This window comes from Polistes dominula, unplaced genomic scaffold, assembly GCF_049000335.1.
Source record: "Polistes dominula isolate Pdom_NZ unplaced genomic scaffold, Pdom_raw_medaka contig_33, whole genome shotgun sequence".
Lineage (NCBI taxonomy): Eukaryota > Metazoa > Arthropoda > Insecta > Hymenoptera > Vespidae > Polistes > Polistes dominula.
Window position 1 is genome coordinate 4,530,142 of NW_028300998.1, and position 22,415 is coordinate 4,552,556.

The 22,415-nt window shown below is 28.4% G+C and overlaps 2 protein-coding genes across 3 annotated transcripts in view; both read right to left on the minus strand.

Moving 5' to 3' along the window:
* Positions 1-548: 548 nt before the first annotated feature.
* LOC107067010 (protein FAM117B) lies at positions 549-12,039 on the minus strand. 2 transcript variants are annotated; one of them, XM_015322143.2, is made up of 9 exons: positions 9,726-12,038; positions 8,724-8,884; positions 8,345-8,442; positions 8,021-8,163; positions 7,714-7,880; positions 7,485-7,614; positions 7,023-7,103; positions 5,478-5,613; positions 549-5,297 (listed from the first exon to the last, which is right to left on the minus strand). In XM_015322143.2, exons 1-9 carry the CDS (start codon positions 9,967-9,969, stop codon positions 5,117-5,119), a joined length of 1,341 nt encoding a protein of 446 aa, XP_015177629.1. In that variant the 5' UTR covers positions 9,970-12,038; the 3' UTR covers positions 549-5,116. The 2 variants fall into 2 exon arrangements, with proteins under 2 accessions (XP_015177629.1, XP_015177638.1); XM_015322152.2 differs by lacking the exon at positions 7,023-7,103 and having other exon boundaries at positions 9,726-12,039.
* Positions 12,040-13,093: 1,054 nt separating this feature from the next.
* Oatp74D (Organic anion transporting polypeptide 74D) overlaps positions 13,094-22,415 on the minus strand; it is a 98,524-nt gene continuing 89,202 nt past the window's right edge. Inside the window, 1 exon segment of the mRNA XM_015322173.2 lies at positions 13,094-22,171. Within this exon segment, the coding sequence (XP_015177659.2) occupies positions 22,002-22,171 (170 nt within the window). The 3' untranslated portion in view covers positions 13,094-22,001.

The window sequence follows — 22,415 nt, forward strand, 5'->3', positions numbered from 1 at the left end:
AGTTAAACGATTCGAGATTAACTAATTTAAACAATTTAAACGGAGATCTACTATGAAAAGGTAAGATTAATGTGACATATTAATCAATCAATCATCGATTTATTTTATAAATTTGTAAATTTCTCGAATAAACAATTCTTTTTATCAGAAATGAATACATAGCAAGAAATAAAAAAATTGTTATAAATAACGAAGTTCGTTGCTTAATAGTCATTTTATTGAATAATCGATTAGACGAAAAGAACTTATATAAAATAAAAACAGAATAAAAAAATTATTAAAACTTACAAAATACTTAAATCTTAATTAATGATCGAATTACATTAAATACGTGATTTGTAAAAAATTGTTTCTCTGTGCTTCTTTCAATACAAAAGTAAACATTACTAGCTTGGTTATTTTATTAAATAATTAAATACAAAAAATTAAATTTTTGTGTAAAATATATATATATTCCTCTTCCTTGAGATAATATTAATATTTAAAAAATTATGAGAGAGAGAGAGAGAGAGAGAGAGAGAGAGAGAGAGAGAGAGAGAGAGAGCATATGCACGGCAAATCACATTTTATTATCATTTCTGAAATATAGAATTCGATTTTTTTTTCTTTTTTTCTTGTTAAATTTTATACTAAGATGAGAATGGTGATTATCATAAATGTCGTATTCCAGTAACAATACGATTTAATAATATTTAATAGGTTTGCAGTATCCAGTAATGATAGGAAGATTGAGAATCGGGTGTATTATAAAATACAAAATGATTTAGTCTTATATAATTTACGTAAATAATGTAGATAATTTTTTTTTCTTTTGCTTGGGTTTGTTCTTCCTTTCACTTTTCTCTTTTAAATCAACTAAAATAGTGATTTCCGAATATATTATCATGTTACTGCGAAATATGAATTATGTATGGACAATCAGTGTGATATAGGTTTGCGTTTATATATACTTTTACACATATTTCAAGTCTGCATTGTTCCACAAGTTGTCTTCTTGTTTCATTGAATAATATGCACACATTAATTGAAAATGAATGAATTTCTTCTCTTAACCTTAGTTACTACGTTCTGTACCAGAGAAATTGTTATTAGAAATTTTGGATTATTATTTACATTTACTAATGGCTTTAACTGACTAATTATCTGATTTAACCCTAGGACAGATTAGAATACAAACGTATTCAAAATTGAAAAAGAAAATCTCATAAATTATAATGACAATTCTTTGTTGTTTCTTTTCTTCTTTTTTTTTTTTTTTTTTTTTTTTTTTTACAAGATTTACAGTAAAAAATTAATCGAAATAAATACTGTTCAATACGACATATATGAAGAATAAAAATATAAATATCAAATGGCTATACGTATGTTCATTAAAATTATAACTCGATAGAAAATATCATCAAGAAATACTGAAGTATTTAATTCATATTCTATAATAATAAAAATAATAAAAATATCTCGCGATTATATAAAATTATTAAATTGTTGATTATTTGCACACAACAATTACGTAATGATTATTAGTCTTAATTTTAGCAGTCAGTTGTGTGAAATATTAAAACGAAATGTATATACTAAATAATGATTATTATTGTAATTATTTTCATTTTTCTAATTTTATTCGAGCATCTCTTTCTTTTTCTTTCTTTCTTTCTTTCTTTCTTTCTTCCTTCCTTTAAAGTAAAAAAAGAACAATATCATTGTTTTATATATTTATTGCGAAACAGTGAATAAAAAAAGTTGCATTCAATTCCAGCATATATATATAAAATTGTTGAGATATTCTGTACAAATACACGTATCGTGTGCCACAAAAATGGTTGCACACCTTTAGAGCAAATTACAAATTGCACTCTACGTTATACAATTAATCGCTTTTTAATACGCGCATGATATTTATTAATGATGGTATGCCTGGATAGTCCTAGGGTTAAATAAATTTATAATTGACGTAACTATTTTGCATTTCTGAAACCTGCTCAGATTGAATTAGATATGTAGAAAGAGTGTACCGAACAGTAGTCACATAAGGATTGTTTTTATTCTTATTTTTTCTTTTTTCCTTTTTTAAAATGAGAATGAAAAAAATCACAAAAATACCTATTTGTTCTTTTTTTTTTTTTTTATATATTCATAGGTAATCAATAAAATCTGAGCCTATTTTATTTAATTCGTTATTTTCTTCATGTTTTCCATTTTTTTTTTTTTTACTTTTCCTTATATCATTCTTTTCTTTTCATGTATCTTCAAATAATAGATAATTATAATTTAGCAGTCTTTACACACATTATTCTCTTTTATGAATTGACAACAAAAGCTAACAAGAATGATAACACATTATGCAAGTACATGAAGGTTAAAAAGAGAAGTTTTGATAATGCGATGAAAATAATATAACTTTGTTTCTTTTCTGTTGTTTGTTTCAATGACATTCTTTGCACTTGTCTAAAGCATATCAAATATTCTCTTTGATTACACTGTTTCATTTTCGTAATTATTTCTCAATTCTGTGTTTTTTTTTTTATCTTTTAAAAATATATACAGAAGCGCGTATTCAATGTCATAATTCTAAGATACATCTAATGCTTAGATTAGAATACTCTTAAAATGGTGTACTAATCTCAGCTATACGCCAAAATATAAGTAAAGTGTTCTTAAACTAGTAAAATACAAATTAGTTTCGTGTTGTACACATTTTAATTGGCTAATATATTTATATGTATCTTAACTCTCTAGTTAACCTTCTTGTATGTGTAGCACACATTGCCACGCATTCTAAGACATGAACTTCCTAATAAGCTGGTTAAAAGAGAGCATAGACCAGTGTGCCAGGTACTTATGTGTTAACATTTTTCACTGTTATAGCTAAATAGATATTATAATATTAGAAAGTATATTATTATTGATCTATTGTACTTAACAAACTGTTTGCGCTGCTCCTTATACTTTATTAAGTTTCTGATTTTTTTTTTTTTTTTTCATATCTGTAGCTATAAAATTTTTTTTCTTTTTTTATTTCTGCAAATTCTTTTGTAGTAGAAAGCAAAAAATAAATTGACCTTCCTCGGTGTAGCTATGTCTGTATATTCTACAGAATAATTTAAACCATCTCGTAAAGGATTTTAGGTACGCTTATTTCTATCTTGATATTTTAATGATCCATTCAATGCACAGTTAATGTTTCAATAAAAATTTCATAAAAATGAATACATCACTAAGTCCAATTTTCTTATATTTTTTTTTTTTTTTTAAATTTTATATTCCTTCCTTTTTTCTCCTTCTTACTTATTTTTTTAATTCTTTTTTTGTAATCCAGTTCAAATATATGTTAAAAGTTCTGTTTATAGTAAATTTTTACATCATGAGGATTATATATGTATGTATATATATACATAGATATATATATATATATATAAAATTTATATGTATATATAAAATATATATATATACATACATATATATATAAGTCGGATATATATATATACACATTCAAATCACTCCTTTCTATGATTAACTTTGTTTTCTCTGATTATTCTCATGAATGGCTCAATCAGGATTCTCATTATTACAACACATGCATGCTGTTGTCCTTATAAAATGCAGATTTTTATATATCTTCTTACTAAGATTCACGTTTATACAAAAAAAACCTATCCACGCGCTACACTAGTAGTACATACTCATTCACCCCCTATACACACACACGCGCACGCGCGCGCGCGCGCACACACGCACGCACACCAGTGTCATGAAAAGGAGTCATTTTGTATGCACATCTGATACAGCACCGATTAAAGTATTTTTTTTTTTGTTTTTTTACTTTAATCAGCTCGTAACATTTATCACTTTCTCATTTTTCTTTTTTATTACACCCACCCTATTATCGTTGGGTTTGTTTTTATTATACATGCATCGATTTCTCAATACATGCTTTATTGATAGTAGATATACTGATTATAATCTAACATAATACAATTTAAATAAGATATAAAAAAAAATAAAATTAAAAAAATTGCATAGCCCAATGGTATAATATTACCAAAAGACATAGACACGTATAAAACTTTTTAGTGCAAATAAAAAACTTTAGATACTGGTAATTTTCAATTACAAAAATGTAATTTGTAATAACACTATCCTTACTTTATAAAATATTTATCGGAAATTAAAATAATAATAATATTAATAATAATATTAATAATAATAATAATAATAATAATAATAATAATAATAATAATAAAAAAGAAATTAAAAAAAGTACAAACTTTCATATATAGTATAGTATAAATTTTGATAGTAACAAAACTATATATACTTTGTCTTAAGATGATATTGAATTCTACTAATACTTAAAGAGAAACAAAAGAGGAGTTTAACAGTACTTGATTTTCAAACTCCCCATACGATATTATTAATTATAATAATTAATAATAATGAATAAAATTAATAATAATAATGATGTTAATTATAATGATAATTTGAATATCTTCAGTATACAAATAATAATACAAAACCATACAAAAAAAAAATTCTAACATATGACACTGAATTATATTGGATCGTTTAAAATGATAGATGCATAAGTGAGATAAATCATTATAGGTGGGTGTGAATGTACGTATGCATACATACCCCTTTCTCTGTATCTGTATAATTTTGCTTTCTCCAGCAATTAAATTTAATACCTTCCGACATGTTGATAATTATTTCCTGTATACAAAACTAAACTTGTTTAGCACATTTTTGCACTAAATTTAGAATACACAATTTCCGTAAGTCTTTTTCCCTGTAGAACACAATGTTCGTTTTCAAACGTTCGTTCGTCATCTTTTAGTTATCACAAATTATTGTTCCTCGTATTTATTATTGTTTCAAATATTAGCAGAGCTTAGAAGCCTTCCCCGTACTTTATATCAATGTAATTATAATTATAATTACATAGTCACTTTGTCCAAACATTAGTTCACACCAGGGACAGGCTGCATTTTTGGTAACTTTTCTTTGTCGGTACATATGTCTTTACCTGAAGTAAGTCCACTTTCTACCCATGAAGTCTTTAAAAAAAATATATATCAAATGGTATTATGAATGCTACTCCATAAGGCAAAAAGTAGGACTATGGATTCGGGGGTGGTGTAGTTGATGTTGTATGAGAAGTGGCTGATGCATTAGCAACGACTGTCGGACTGGCCGGCTGTTGCAATGGCAGGAACGCTGAGCCCAAACTTGGTTTTAATTGGAATGATACACATGGCTTCGAACAATACTCTAGTTTGCTCAAGTCAATCATAGGTCGCCTAAACAAATAAATAAAATTCGTCTTTCATTATGATATTTTTCTCTAATTAATCTTTAAAGATTATCGACTTGCATTTTTAAAATAATAAGATCTCAATTTTAAATCAAACCTTTCCAATAATTTAATAATTTAGTTCATTGAAAACTCCTACATTCTAATTTAGAAATCTAATATTTACCTCGTATCCTCTACAAATTTGAGGTTGACCTTCTCACAGCCATCAGGAGGTTCCCTTGCAAGGAACCTGTTAATATGGGGGGACGTTCCAAGACGACCTTCTCTATCTTGTTCAGGCGTTGATCCTCGGCTTCCACCTTAATAATAAAAGAAATACAAAATTACTAAATATTAAACTGTAATATTATACATTAAAACATAATATGATAAATCAAAATAAATTTAATTCTCTATGCATTGTATAAAACATTGTCAAAACATATATATATATATATATATCCTATATATATAGGATATATATTACAATGGCATGCTCATTAAAATTAGGATGCATTTGTACACTAACTGCATTTCTGTGCTATTTTTATATACGATCAAATAATTCATGTCTGTCAAGAATTTTAAAATAAATCTAACAAAAAGAAAAAAGCAATAACTAAATCATGATCTATGAAGTGATACATGGCACTTATGTTAGATATCTAAAAATGAATTATGTATTTTTTTTTATCTTAAAACGAATCATAAAATAATATTGTCATAAATGATATTTGCACAACACAATACGTTTTTAAAAGAATATCTAATAGCTATAACTATAAGATACTTTCAAATGTAAAAGTCAATCAGTTAGATTGCCATGCATTCATGTGATGGATTTTTCTCAATCATTTAAAAATAATTAGTTGTATTTTAAAGACGGTAAAAGCAATTTATTTTTATAAAAAAGAAAAAGAAAACAAAAATTGTTAAATATCATCGCGATTTTTTAATAACCAAAGACAAAATTAAGCGATGCAGTGAAATTCATACTGCTATATGCAATATTTAGGGAAATATGAATGAACATTCTACTATCTTGTCAAAGAAACTGTAGAATTAAATGAATTGCATTTGAATTCCTATCTGTGTGTGTGTGCTTTAGAAATTTTGAATAAATTGCTTACAATGTACATGTAGATATAATATAATGACAGATATGAGATGTGCACATCTGCAATATATTTAAAACAAACGCTTACACATGCGTGCGTATGCACTATGTGTTTAATAAATAATTGGTAGTATATATACACACACATATAAATAAATACATGTAGATATCACAGTATTTTCAAAACATGCTGTTTGTTATGAATAAAAAAATAAAATTATATTTAAAATCATAATAATTTCATTGCATGTTTTAGAAACACTGAGTATGTATATATGTGTACTATATTATGCATAGAGAATGTTTTAAGATTTTATTTAACATTTGTAGGTGTAGCTATTTTCTTTCCCATTATTTTATATAAATCATCTAATCCTACAAATGCATGTAATTTTTAAACAGACTCCATGTGTGTATTATATGTAATTATATAATAATATAATACTATATATAATAATAATAATTTATTATTTCTGATAAATCATTATTGAATAATTATATATTATATTATTATATAAATATAAAATCGAAAATCCTGCTACAGAAGAAACATTAAACAAATCAATTAGAAATCGCTTTAGTTTAACAAACAATCCGCAAACGTGCTCCAACCTTGGAAGAGATCACTAGGTGAACGGGAAGCATCCGTAAGACCAGGTATCAGCGGAGACTCAGAATTCCTAGATGGAGGGCCTGCCTCAACAGGCAGACACACACCGTAGTTAGTGTGTTATTTTTAGTTATTATATAAGTTAAATTAATTCAAAATCTATTAGTTATAAATAACAAAATGTAAATTTTCGAGAACGAAATTTATACTCTTATCAAATTTTTAATTGTATAACTTTAGCTTCTAATGAGAAACTTATCAACTTATTTATAATTACAAACATTTTGTTAAAAATTCGTTCATAAGTAACTAATAACTAAGTTATTTTTTCTAATTCAGAATATTTATCTGATATACTTGTTATTTCTATTGGTAGCAGAAACGTGATACTAATAATTTGTAAGTAAAAATAATAAATAGAAAAAATAGATATATTTATAGATGCAGAAATAACAATGAATTACCTGAGGAGTAAGAACTGGAAGGAAGATCAGTAGCTGGTGTTTGTGTGTTGACACTACGAGTCGCCCTCAACAAATCTGCCAATGGTGCACGATGTCCTTCGGGTGTCATTTGCTCACGATACCGTGCATACTAATATAAAATAAAAAATGTATTTATATTATATTTTTATAGTCTAAGTTATATTATGAAATAATACAGTTAAATGTAAATATTTCAACGAAATAATACCTTATCTTCTATTGGGTGATCTGGATCATTAGTGTTTGAAGTAGATTTGAGTACTAATCCTTCAATTTCTTGATTCAGTCCTTCAATGGAAGAACGCATTGGAGGCCTCATTGGTTTAACGGGTATGCTCATAGGACTTGCTTTTGTATTCAAAGAAAGTTGATTGTCTAAAAGAACGTACACACATTGGATATGTTATACGTAAATAAATATATATTTAATGTATCATAAATGTTATATGCATTAATATGAAGTTAAATATTAGTTGCTAGAAATAATAAAAATGAGATCTAGAAATTCTACATACATATAGATGTTTGTGATGCAATGCTGGGCAAAAGCACAGAATGATCACCAGGAAGAGCAGGTGGTGGGCCACCAGGCATTATAAGGCCAAAAGCTGCTGTTCTTTCCCTACTACTAGTACTCTCTTTATTTGTACGCTGTAATCTATAATAATATCAATTATAATAAATAATACTACTTTTATACTAACTTAATAATATATCCTATTCATATTAGTTTGAGTTATGCGAAGTAATCAATTAATCATCATAGTTCGCAATAAACAATAAATAAAGAATGTTTAATAAAATATGTAGAATTAATGTGAACGGGTATGCATATGTACCTATGTCTGAAGTACTTTTCTAGCTTTTCATCTGTGGTAGATTGTTCTGTAGAATGACGAGTGTGCATCTTTCTTGTTTCAATAGACCATTCTTCAGTCTAAAAAAAAAAGAAAAGAGAATAACGAAAAAGAATAGAACTTATTGAAATGTACGTAACAGTAATTTATGATAAGAAACAGTAAGTCAACATATTAAATAATTGTAAGATAAAACAGCAAGGAACATGGAAAAGAAGAAAAATCTTGTATTAAAAAATATGCATCACAAGGAAATATTAAATATGCACACAGCGACACAACATCGAATAACAATTCTCAATAGAAATGTGATCTTAATTAATAAGCTGTATACATTTTGAAGCTTAAGTAATTTATATACCTGTGTAGATTTATCAACTACCAGAAGGCTGGAATGCATATAGTATGAGTCGCGAGGCCATTGGCCTTTTAAGTATATTGTATCCAAGGATGCAGTTCTACGGATATTTTGGTTACCACTTAGACTTTCACTACAGCGACCACTTAATGTTTTCGATTTGGCTGTAAACAAAATATAGACAAATGTAAAATAAATTTTCTTTTCAAAAATAAAATATATAGTGAAAGATATTCTAAGAAATATTATTGTCATGCTGTTATAGAAATCATCAATACAAACATGAAACATACAAGTCTATGGGCTTATATGTTACAATGAATGTATGCTTCAACCGAGCTATAAAGTGTATATTCGGTTTGTAGGGTAGAGTATATAGAACTGTTTAAACGAATATGAATAAAATTATTAATACAGAAATAAAGTTAACATGGTACCGAACTAAATATTCATATTCGGTTACCCAGTATCAACCGTTTTCCCAGAATATATCACAATAATAGAAAGGTGACAAATACAGAAGAATAAGTATTTCAAGTTGCAACAGATTGATAGAAATAATTAGAATAAAAAGCCAATTGTAGTGCTGCTAGATTAGTAAACAAAAGAAATCTATGGTGCTTTAATGATTATAGGCAATGTATAGTAATGCTTCAATATTATGCGTATACCTTTAACCTATGTCTCAAGAAATATCTTTTGATATATCGTAATCACATCTTTTCTGCAAATCTATAAATCATTCAAACGCTTACAAATACAATTATGCTCAAACCGCAACATTTACATTAAAAATTAATGACAGGTAATTAGTTTTTGATAAATTAAAAGAAAACATCTATATATAAACATTTTGTTGTTATATCCTTCTTTTCTCAAATAATATATTATTTGTTATCAACAATTATTTATTGTTTACATTAATATTTTCCCACAGAATGGCACATAATGATAAGAAGAAAAGGAAGTGTTTAGTAAATAAGATCATACAAAATCTATGTATACCTTTGTAGGAAAGAGAACCAGGGCTTCGCTGTCCTGAGGAAGCTGAAGTCTCTGGTGAAATCCGTGTCCGCCATGTGCTTGCATTTGGTGGTGACACGGTAGGACTGTTGCTATTACTTTTTCTTAGACTGCTGCCTTGTCGACCCTGCCGTAGCAAAGAGCTTACAGGCAGGGTGGCTCGCATTGGTCCTTGCTTTGATGTAGAGCATGGCGAAGACTTTCGCATGCGTTGAGACCCTGACATTATGTCATATAGGCTGATGCCACAAGATTACTCTATGTTCTTCTAACTTTCCTACTAGCAGTAGGTTATAAACATATGAAATATAGGCTGACTTATCGTTTGCCGGCGAAAACGACTATGACGACAAGAGAAATTACGAAGACGACGGCGTCAACGACGACAAACTGGCGTCTTTCTCGTAGTAGTATTTTTGTTCTCATGGACGAAGTGTCGACAGCAAAAGTAATATTAATGTGGTAAAAACTGTGATGATAGTAGTAGTACTAGTAGTTTTGTAATAGTAGTATTACGTGGTGGCCGTGTGATCGTGATGATAATAGCAATAATAACAATAGTGTAGTAGAGGTAGTATAATAGTAGTAGCGTTGGTAGTAATATTAGTATAGTAATAATTTTTGTAGTAGTCGTAGTGTAGTAGTAATTTTTGAGTAGTAACACTAATGTTGTGTAGTAGTAGTAGCAGTAGTACCAGTGTTGTGTAGTAGTAGTAGCAGTAGTAAAGAGACTGGTCGTGATAGTGTCATTTATATAGATGGTAATGATAATAGTAGTAGTAATGCTGGTAGTGGTGGTAATGGTAGTCGCGGTGGTGGTAGTATGGTGGTGGTAGTTGTAGTCGTAGTAGTAGTAATGTAGTAGTAGTAGTGTAGTAGTAATGTGGTGGGTGGTGGTGGTGGTAATAGTAGTAGCGTCGTAGTAGTAGTAGGAGTAGTAGTAACAGTAGTAGTAGTAGTAATGTAGTAGTAGTAGCAGTAGTAGTAGTAGTAGTAGTAGTAGTAGTAGTAATAGTAGTAGTAGTAGTAATAGTAGTAGTAGGTAGTAGTAGTAGTGTAGTAGTAGCAGTCGTAGTAGTAGTATTAGACGTAATACTAGCAACGGCGGCAAGAGTAGAAACGAAGAAAAGCTCACCACTAACGGTAATGGTGAAGAGGAATTTTTGAAGCACAACGATAGCGGTACCGATGGTGCGACAACAATACTCAACGCGTCTTGTCTTGCTTGTCATTTACAATGTTCTGCTGCTAGCTTAGCACGCGCGTCACGTGACCGCCAATCCCGGCCGGTCATTGGTGCAGCGCGAACTCATGGAGCGTCGTATTACGCTCGAATATCGCGATGCGTTCCATTCACTAACACCGTAAGAGAGACACCGTAGGGCGAGCGTCCTATCGTCCTCTTTCTTCCACACTGCGCACCACTTTTCTCCTCTTTCTCTTCCTCCTTCCGGCGTCTTCTCTTGCTCGCCTTCTCTTTTCCACTCACACTTCTACACTTGTACTTGATCGCGTTGTTCGGAAGAAAGAAAGCTCGACGCCGTCGTATCCTCGAAGATGCGCGTTCCGTTTTGCTCGACTGTGCTCGCCTACGAGTGCCAGGATCGAAGAAAGTCCATTCGCGTAAAAGCCCTTTGATGCTCTGAAAGCTTTCGGATACTGTTTAGTCTGCTTGACTTTTTTCCCAAATGCTTTCTCTTCTTTCTCTTCTCTATTATTTTCTTTTTACTCGCTGTGCTTCGTCTTCTCTCTTTTATCGTCCCTATTCGCGCGCGCGCACTCTAGCCTGCTTATCGAAATGAATGCATCGAGAATCCTTTCCCTCGTTCAACGTTTCAGAGACTGATCGTGACTCGGTTCACGCACTTCCCGTACGGCGTACGAGCTGTACGCGCGTGTACAAGCGCGCACATACGAAAAGAGGAGGGAGCTCCGATTCCTACGACGACCACTACGCGCGTCAGGAATCTCTCGAGCTGAAGTGACTGGCTGAAATTACATAGCCACTTCGATACGTCGAGCTGGAGAGACAGAGAAAGAAGGCACCAGAGAAAGAGAGAAAGAGAGAGAGTGAGATAGCTCGAGTCAAATCGAATCGAATCGAAGATTTCTCCCGGCGTCTCTTCGCTACTATCTTTCTTATGACTTATATACACTAAGAAAATTCATCACCGCTGATACCTTTAATTACTTTTTCAATCTCATACTCGATTAAACTATCGCATAGATTTTTTATTTTTCGTTTATCTACTTTGCTACGATGATACAAAACGATTTAAAAGAATCGAAATGTTCGAGATATCAAATGGCTGATTTTTTGACAGCTCACATAAAATTCTCGTCGGTGACTGGCCGATTCTTTTCACTAGATTAATGAGAATACTCCGTTACGACGAGGGATGGCTTTATAGTGAATGTAATCGGTCAACAACGCCATCTGGAAAAAAATGCCTGCCAAAACACGTGCAACAAAATTTCCCGCCTATTATTTTTTATCACTCTGTTACTATAAATTTAGTTTTTTTTTCTTTATACAATATTTCACAACAATATTTTTATCGGAGAGAAAAAAAATCTATGATCACTTTTTTAAATAAATTTTTTTTTTAAAGAAGATGTTTTTCATAAACAATTCCTTTTTTCAGATATGCGTATAATTTTTTTTCCGGCCTGCTTAGTGTCGCCATCTACAGATGATGCGGTTAAGATTTGTGGGTCAATTGACCATCAGTCAACTTCATATTGAAAATTTTTTACTAGATTTTGTTTGTTAAAATTTTTTACCATTTTTACATTGTTTATAAAGATATAGAATTATATATATATTTGATTAGAATGTACAAATTGATATAAAAATAAAACGATTTTTGAAATTTGTTAATGTTTTAGGTAAAAATTATTTTATTTTCAGAGTATCATCTTATGATGATAAGAAATTGTGTGCAGATGGATACGTTTTAATTCTTTTTTTAAATTGAATTATATTCTTAATCTTAAATAAGATTTTTTACCATCTACTACCTTTATATAAGGGACTACTATATGTAAAGGACTACCTTGAAGTAAAATAATTTCTTTTGAATAATAATTCGGAGAATAATTGCACTTAAAACTTCATATAGGATAGTTCGTATATAAATAATAAATAATTAAAATATTTTTACGAATAAAATTCTTTTTGTTACAAAAATAATTGCTATGTGGCAAAATAAAAATTTAGTGGTGTTGGAATAATAAATTAACGTAAATTTTGTATTTAAAGAATTCACATGTAAAATGAACGACAATTGTAAATACAAATAGCAAATGAAAGAATGAAATAAAAGAAAATTAATATTAGAGCAATGATATTTTGTGTAATCATGGCACCTGCCGTTTATTAAAAACAAATTTGATAGTAATCATAATTACAAACAATAGTAATGATAGTATAATTGCAAAATACGTTCGCGCTTTTTCTTGTCTTTATAGCATATTTGTTTTTTCCTTAAATCGATTAATTAATCCTCGGATTATCAGCATGTTGCTGCAACTTTCGACGATGTTTTTTTGTCAAAAAAATAAATTATACGTAAACTCCGAAGAAGCAGCCATTGTGTCATTCCCTTACCCTCTCACCCGGTTCTGTACATACATTGGAAGATAATCCGAGGGTTAATTTTTATTTTTATTTTTTTTTTCAGATGTGTGTATTATGTTACAGTGATCATCGCTTGATTTTAAAAATTAATTATTTTACCACTTCTCGAAACCGAAAAAATATTGACCTATGAAGAACGGATTTTTTTTTTTTAATTTATCTTTTCTTCTCATTTCTTGTTTTTTTTTTTTTTAATTTTTTTCTTTTTTTTTTTCATTGACGAGATGATTTATACGTTTCATCGCAAACCCGAGATTCCGTCGTACATAAGACATTATATTAATAATTTTAATTAATATACACACGTACACACATTTTGTATAATATATATATATATATTATACTTATTAACTTATATATATATATATATATATATATATATATATATATATATATATTTACTTAATTATAATTATTTTTTTTATACATTCACGTTTTCTTGCGTACATACACGCGATCATACATACACATGTACATACATACAAACACACTATTTAGGCGCACTCCACGGAAACGAATAAATTCTTGTTATGAGCGAATAAAATATAATTGATACATATATATGTATATAAATGTATACATATATTTTTGTTCGTTTCTTCGGAGCGCTGAGATCTGCAGAATGTTTAGAACAATTTTCTATTGCCGATCTGACTGATTGAACGGTTACAGAAGTTTCAAACGAATTACCGAATCTTCTAAACGTCGAATGAGAATGATACTCCTGATAATATATATTATCTGTAAATATATCTATATATATATATTTATAGATAAGACGAAGTATTTTAGATTTTTTTGAACTAATTCATCGCTTGGACCAAAAACGTAGAATGATTTATTTTATTTATTTTGGAGACTTCAATGCCTGGCAGCACTAAATCGGTATCTCGTTCGACTTCTAATTATGAAAGTTACTATATATGTATATGACTGTGGTTAAAACGGATAGATACATGTATTTCTTGGTTTCTTTCTTTCTTCTTGTTATTTTTTTTTTCATTAGGCACTTAAATATCAGGATTTTTTTCGGGAATCTCAGGATCGAGGTAATATCGAACGCTTCATCGTTTCAAATATTTACAGTCTTCGGATAATAAATGCAAGTAAAAATAAAACAAAAATATTGTTAGGAAATAAAATGAGAGGAGAAAATGAGGAAAAGATGGAAAGAAATAAAGAATATATATATATATATATATAGATAGATAGACAGGTATAGATGGATAGATAGAGAAAATAATAATTAAAAATATAGAGAAATAATAAAAAACTTTAGCAATTCTGTATACAGGATCAACGATATTTGTACAATATTAAAATGTTCTTATTTTGTTGTATCCCAAGAAATACAACTTTTCTTTCCATTATATTTTCCTATGATCGGAGACAGTGATAACAGAGTGATAACAGATAATATTATGCGTGTATTCACAAAGTCCAATTATAAAAAAAGAAAAATATTAAATATTGTTAAATATACCTAAATTTTTCGTTGTGAATAATAATTGACTGGCCTTCATAATATTTCATAATTCATACTAAACCGATGTATATATATTATCGATTATATAACAATAATGTTATGTTGGTAGTACTAATAGAGACAGAGCGGTGGCAATAATAATAAGGGTAGACATTATGACAGTAGTAATGACGATGATTATGATAATGATGATTTTAACGATAATGATAATAACGATGATGATGATAATGATGTCGATGTAGACAATAATATAATAATAATAATAATATTACACACTAAAAATAGTAATAATAATAATAATAATAATAATAATAATAATAATAATAATAATAATAATTATGTATAATGATAACAAATAATAGTAATAATTGATAGTAAAAATCTGTATACATATTACAATAAAAAAGACAATAATTTTTGTTTTCTACTTTAAATTATTCATCATGTGTTTTTCCTTTACTGATCTTTTTTACTCGCTTGGTTCTCTTCTCTCACGTTGAAATTTCCATGATTATTTTATATTATGTTTTGAAATATAGTATATAATAATTGATAATTAGGATTAAAAAAGAAAAGCAGAATCGCTTAGGTTGATCATTATTTCTTAAATATCGATTAATTCTTGTTATAAAAAAAAAAAAAAAAGAAAGAAAAAAGAATTAAAATGTGTGGAATTGTGTGAAGTAGATGATGATCTTTTTTTCTTTCTCTCTCTCTTTCTCTCTTTTTTCTCTCTTTTTCTCTTTCATACACATATATACGCATATTTCATACATCACATACACACATACACATCCGAGTACGTACATGCGAAGCCTGCTTTATTTTTATTAATGCAAAATTTGATCAAATTTTCGACACATTCTCGAAAATCGGAAACGACGGCGATTGTATTTAAAATTGAATTCCGCGACAATTTTCGTTTTGTTCTTTGTTTTTTTTCGTTCTGATTATAAATAGGTACGAATGATAATGAGAAGAATAAAACCTTCGATCAAATCGAAATATGCATTCGACTGTTGGAAGCTTTCGAAATTGTATGTCTTTTCTAAATGCAGAGATGTATATTACGTGTAAATATTTGTAAATACGTGGATATATGAAAATAATTGAAAATAAAAATAGCGATTTTTTCGAACGATCCAAGAATAATCTATTTAGATCTGGCAGTGTAGGTGAGTACAGTTGTACTTGATTATTGTTGCTCTGTTATTGTTAACAAATTATTAAATAGAACAGAGTAATAATAAATGGCAGTTCTTGAAAGGGCAGTAATTTTTTAGTATTATTATATTATAATCATTAATTTCGATTATCGAAGGTTTCTTTCTAGAAATCATACGTTGTTTGTCGGTCGATATCGGCCAGCTTCGTCAGTCGTATATTTTCGAATAATTATTTTCGGAAATATGATTTTGTTATTTTAAATATCTTAGGAGCGTAGGATTATTTACACAGAGCGGTAGTTACGCGATGAAGTATCGTCATCTACGTAGAAATCATATTATTTTTTTTTCTTTTTTTACATAGGTCGTAATCATCGTCAAATTCGTAAGATCGAAAAGCGCAGAAAAAGAATCGCTTTTTATTTTTTTTTATTTTTATCCTTAATTTTTAACCTGTATTACCTTCAGGATCTTTCCCGTCTTTCTTTTCTTCCTCCACTTAGACGCGTTTTTTCTACTTAATGGAATTTTCATATTTACATTGTTATTTGTTATATCTCTTTGTATTTTTTTCTTTTTTTCCTGTTTCTTTTTGCTTTTTAGCGATAGTGTGTGTGTGTGTGTGTGTGTTTGTGTTGTATATTTTTATTTAGAAATTCTATCCCCGCAAAATGACATGCACTCATTATTATCGTAATTATTATTATCTCTTATATTAAATATTTATGTATGTACTTTATATTAATTAAATTGTTTTTATTTTTTATATTTTTATTTTCTCCCTCCGTCTTTTTACTCAAGAAGCTACTTTGATCTTCAGAAAAATATCGAGGAGCTTCGAAAATACTACTCGATTATTAAATACACGCTTGTGCTGTTTAGACTAAATACATACATACATACATAAGTAATATATTTTTTGTTTTGTTAAACGGCGAAATAGATTGGCTCTTTACTTCTTTTTTCAGGATAAAAAAATACGATTCTCTCAAGGAAGATAGTTCTTCTCATACACATACATACACTGCTGCAATTCTTTTCATCGCAATATTATTCAGTTTTGGTATCGCGTTTTAAAGTTTTATTAGAATTTATTGAAGTTAAAAGATCAACGGAACGATCGAGTATAATTTCGACTTTTTACATTTTGTATCTTTTTTTCATTTTTTTTTTTTTTTTGAGTTTCAAAATAATCGATCGTTACAAAGAAACATACGTAAAAATTGTACGTTTCTTTATTTTACCTATAATCATATAATTCCTTTGATCTCTTATGAAAATGATAGAATCATTTTCGAAATTTCGAAATTCTTGAATACTTTAAAACGAGACACCACTTTTTTTCTGTTTCTACTTTATCATTGCAATACATTATCGTTCGAAAATATGCCCCGTAGGTTAGTGAATATGTTCGAAAATATGCAATATCGTACGAGAATATCGCTTAAAAATAGATTCGAATATTACAAAAAATATTTTCAGATCCTTCCAGTTTAGAGATCTTTTTTCGCTCTCTCTCTTTCTCTCCCTTTTTTCATTTTGTTGTTGTTCTTCTTCGCAGATTGTCAGACTAATCGGCAAGATTGGGGCAAATACATACGTACATAATATACATACATAAAATACATACATACATGTGTACATATATTATGTATCTCGTTTTTTTATTTTTTTTTTTTTTATTTAACCTTTTCTTTCCTTGCGAAGAACTAAAATTTTCCAAAAATATATGAAATTTCCTGTTACATCGGAATCAATCGCACGCTTTTTCGAACGTCGCAGAACCTTTATATTTAACACATCGTTAACAGGTCTCACGAATATATAATTATTAAAATATTAAATTATATAAGTCGTTATTATACAATAAGTGAGCCAAAACAGTTTCTAGTAAATTTATAAAATTAATTGGATATTTTTATCCAGACTTTGTAAACTTGAATCATAGTTAGGTTTAGGGGTTTGTAATGTTATAATATAGAAACAAAATTGGTCCAAAACATGTGACAGAAAAGAGTAATTAATTTTCTCAATCATCAAAGAACTTAAAGATCATCATATAATATTAATAATTATATATAATTTTGATGTGTTACCAATTTTCTTAATTTTTTCATATTTTAATTACAAGCATATAACTGGATGAAAAAGATATTACATTTTTGTATATAACAGACGGTTAACAATGTGTTAATAATAATCCAACGATACTTAGCAGTTTCTTTTTCTTTTTATCTTTTTTCATTTGACCATCCCTATCTAATTTTTCTATCTTCCTTTCGAGAATCAAAAATCGACGACGTTCGTTTCGTCGTGACGCATTTTTTCTCGCGCGTGTAAAATTGTACGATATTAAAATACAGCTTCTTGTATTATAACTCACATGAAATGTTTTTTTTCTTTCTTCCTTCCCCGCTACCCCGGACAACTCGACCACCCGTGTATTTCTCCCTTATTTATTTATTTATTTTTTATGCGTTCTTGTAATTTTAGGCTTATCATTGTAATAACGAATCAACGATCTACTCTTTTTTTCTTTTTTTTTTCTATATCTTGTTCCGTCAAATCGTCTAAAAATATGCCTCGCGTATATATTCATATATAATAATAATAATAATAATAATAATAATAATAATAATAATAATAATAAAAATAGTAGCAGTTGTAGTAGTAATAATAATAATAATATAATAATTATAATAACAACAATAATAATAATAATTTAATATATATATATTTTTTTTCCCGTTATTTATTTATTCTTTTTTTTCATCTTGTTCTTCATTCTCTAATCTTCTGTATCGAGAATTTATATTTTATTTAATAAAAAGAAAAATGATTAAAAATATAGATAAAGAAAATAGTAATAATAATAATATTAATATATAATAATAATAATAATAATAATAATAATAATAATAATAATAATAATAAAATGTTTCATCTTCACAATCGCAGATTATTATTCGATCCACGATACCGCCCTAGATCATTTGTTTAATTGTTTTGTGTAGAAGATATCTAAACACGGAATGTCTCTGTACACACGAACATATATAGTACAACACGATTATTACAATATTCGATTTTTAAGATTGCGGACGGTTAATGACTCGAGTCTAATCGTGTCGCTTCTCCGTTAGCATTCATTATATTTATATACTTTGGAGTGTATTATAGTTATGTAATAAAATATTTTTGTGATGTGTGAACATGTCGCTCGTAGCAAGAACAATGCTGAGTATATTTTTATTTATTATTTAATTAATATATTATTATTTTTATTATTTTTTTTTTCAATTTTCTTCCCACACATGATGGAATTGAGTTGCGTAATAAAATATTTGTGATGTCAATATGCTTTGAGAACAATGCTATAAGTATCTATTTATATTTTCTTTCTTCTCTTTTCATACTCGAATAAAATGCAAAATGGAGAAATTGCAATGCAATTGTACTCGAGACTCCGTTTATTTTTATTTTCATTAAATTAATACCTTGTGATACGTAATTTGTGTGATGCTTCATTTTTCCGGTATGAATACTTGGCGTGTATGTGTGTGATGTGTATACGATTCGCACAAAAAGTTAGAGATTTAACTTGTAATATATATATATATATTTTTTTTTATGTCTGTGGTGAAAATTTTCGCTTTCGCAAATGACATTTATTGCGTTCGAGATTGTAATGTTTTCTTTTCTTTTCAATTTTTATAATAGATTGTCCTATGTTAATGAAACATATCTTATTATAAGTATATACGTATCTATTTATGTACGAAAGTATTATCGTTTTGTACACACGCCTGTAATACAATTAATTAAATATTATATTTCTCTTCTAAGAAGAAATGACGTGTACATTTCGACGTGAATAAATATTCACGAGCATTTTGAAGTAACTCTTTCGATTTAGTACCAGGAACTAATTAGATTCAGCTTAAAAGATTACTCTCGATATATGTATAAACGTTATAAATTGTTGAAACAACAAAATTAGTTATAATAATAAAAAAAGGGAGGACAAATTGCACATTATGCATATACGTATCTACACGTACGTTTGAATTTTCAAAGGACATATAAGTTGAAACTTTTGAATAAATATATATATATGAAAATGTATACATATATACATATATATAAATACACAAAGGAGGAACATACACACATAGAATATGCCCTATTAATTGGACACATTATGTCACAATCCAATATGCTGCCACCCATTGCGTATATAGTAAATATATGTATGTATATATTTTTATTTTTTTCAAGGACACGAAAGGGTTTACGATTATCGGTACATTTTTTATTTTCTTGTATTTTTTGTTTTTGTGATATACGTATATTGAATTGTTTGTTTTTCTTTCACCCGAGACGAATTAAAACGGTGGAGGAGAGAATCTTACGAGAGATTTATTTAATTAATCAATTAGGCCGTATTTCGTTTCGCGAATGTATTCGTAACATTCGTCAGTCTGTTACAATAATTTCCGTTGATATTTGGCGGAAGCATATAAACATATCGATAAAATGTAACTATAATATTTATAAAGATTGAATAGATTTAATAATATGCGTCAATCTGCGAGGAAGTTCGACAGTTTTAATTTTATATTATTTCATTGTTAAATGCAATTCATGAAGAATATTATTGATAGGACAACGTGTATATATATCCATGTATCGACGTTTAAAGAAAACAAAAACGCGGGAAATATAATAATATATTAGCACGTGGTCGTTCACTGCCACGTCGTCATTTTCTCCATTCTATCGTTCATCTTTTAACACATTGTTGACCAAATTCATGAATATATAATCGTATTTGCACATGCACATACACATATGCAACTAATATAATTATTAAAGTATAAAACAATATAGATTATATTTATTATACAAAACAAACTATAAGTTCCTAGATGATTTTCAAAATTGATTACTCTTCCATTGAAATGTTTCAGATTTCTAGTAGTATTATAGCTTGTAGTATTATAATCTAAAAAAAAAAAACGTTAGCTTAAAGGATGTCTCGAGCAAGAATAATTTATTTTTCAAATCACCGAAGAATTATAGCCAAATCTTATAATATTATAATATTGGATAATGTTTGCTTAATGTTAATATTACCAATTTTCCACAAATATTTCATATTTTAATAATAATAATTTTCATTCAATTATAAGAATAAATATAGATAATAGATAATCATCGGTCAACAATGTGTTAATATATCCTGCATAATAAAATTAATCGTTCGTATATATTATTTATATACAAATCCTCGTTCATCGAGACTCCATTTCTTTGACTTTCTATTATCAAAGATGGCAGATTATCTTCTGGTAGGAGAAGATACAAAGTTGCAGGATAATAAAATCATCTTCAGGTTCTATGTAACACTATTCCTTTTCTTAGATTCGTTCTCCTTTTTCTTTTTTACGTTTATAAAAAAAATAATAAAAATTAACAAAAAAAAAGGCAAAAAGAAAAGAAAAGAAGACAAAGGAAGATTATCGGAATCGTTGGTCGAGAATCGTTGGCCGGGTTCATCTCGGAGAGGATTTCTTCTTCTTCTTCTTTTTCTTCTTTTTCTTTTTTTTTTTTTTTTTATCAAAAAGAGAATTTGAGGATTTCTTTATTTCTCTTTCTCTTTCTCTCTTTATTTCTTTTCTCGCTGACTTGCGTCCTTTCTGATGAAAGACTAGAATAATCCGTTGTCAAGTAGGACAGGTCGAAGGACGACAGTCGCGAATTCACTTCAATCACACACCGACTTTGTTCATGTTTTAAGGGTTGAACAACACCTTTCACACAAGAACGCCTTACGTACCCTTTTATGTACATCGTTTCAAAACTATATACATATGTTTATCCATATATATGTATCTATAAATATATATATGGGTCTTTGAAAATATATATATATATCTATATATATATATATTTATGTATATTCTTCACAGATAATCATTATCGACGTTTTGCGCATCCTGAGACTTTAAAGTGGCCATTTCTTCGGCTGTACCATCCTCACATTCTTGTTCCTCAACGAAACTAATACTACCGGCTTTGTACCACACAACTAAGTCCACGACAAAAGCCAATATTAGGATTCCACCCGTCGTACCTGTTACAAAATGAAAATCTTAGAGTTATTTGAGTATATAGAAATTGTTTGTTAATTTTAATTAATGTCAAATTTATTATGAAATAATCAAAATCGTTATTATATTTGTATTAATTGAATTGATATTATTTATGCACAGTTATATGCGTATTGAGTATTTTTTAAATATTTATATTTTTCTGTTGCATTTTTTTGTAGTTTCAAGAAAATGATTTCACAAGTTATAATGATTTGAATGTAAAGA

Excerpts from the sequence above, each read along its gene's own strand:
- LOC107067010 (XM_015322143.2), bottom strand. The coding sequence starts at position 9,969 with ATGTCAGGGTCTCAACGCATGCGAAAGTCTTCGCCATGCTCTACATCA. Across the intron at positions 5,614-7,022 it reads ACCTAGTGATCTCTTCCAAG|GTGGAAGCCGAGGATCAACG; the intron begins GTTGGAGCACGT and ends TTTATTATTAAG. Across the intron at positions 5,298-5,477 it reads AAATTTGTAGAGGATACGAG|GCGACCTATGATTGACTTGA; the intron begins GTAAATATTAGA and ends TTATTTGTTTAG.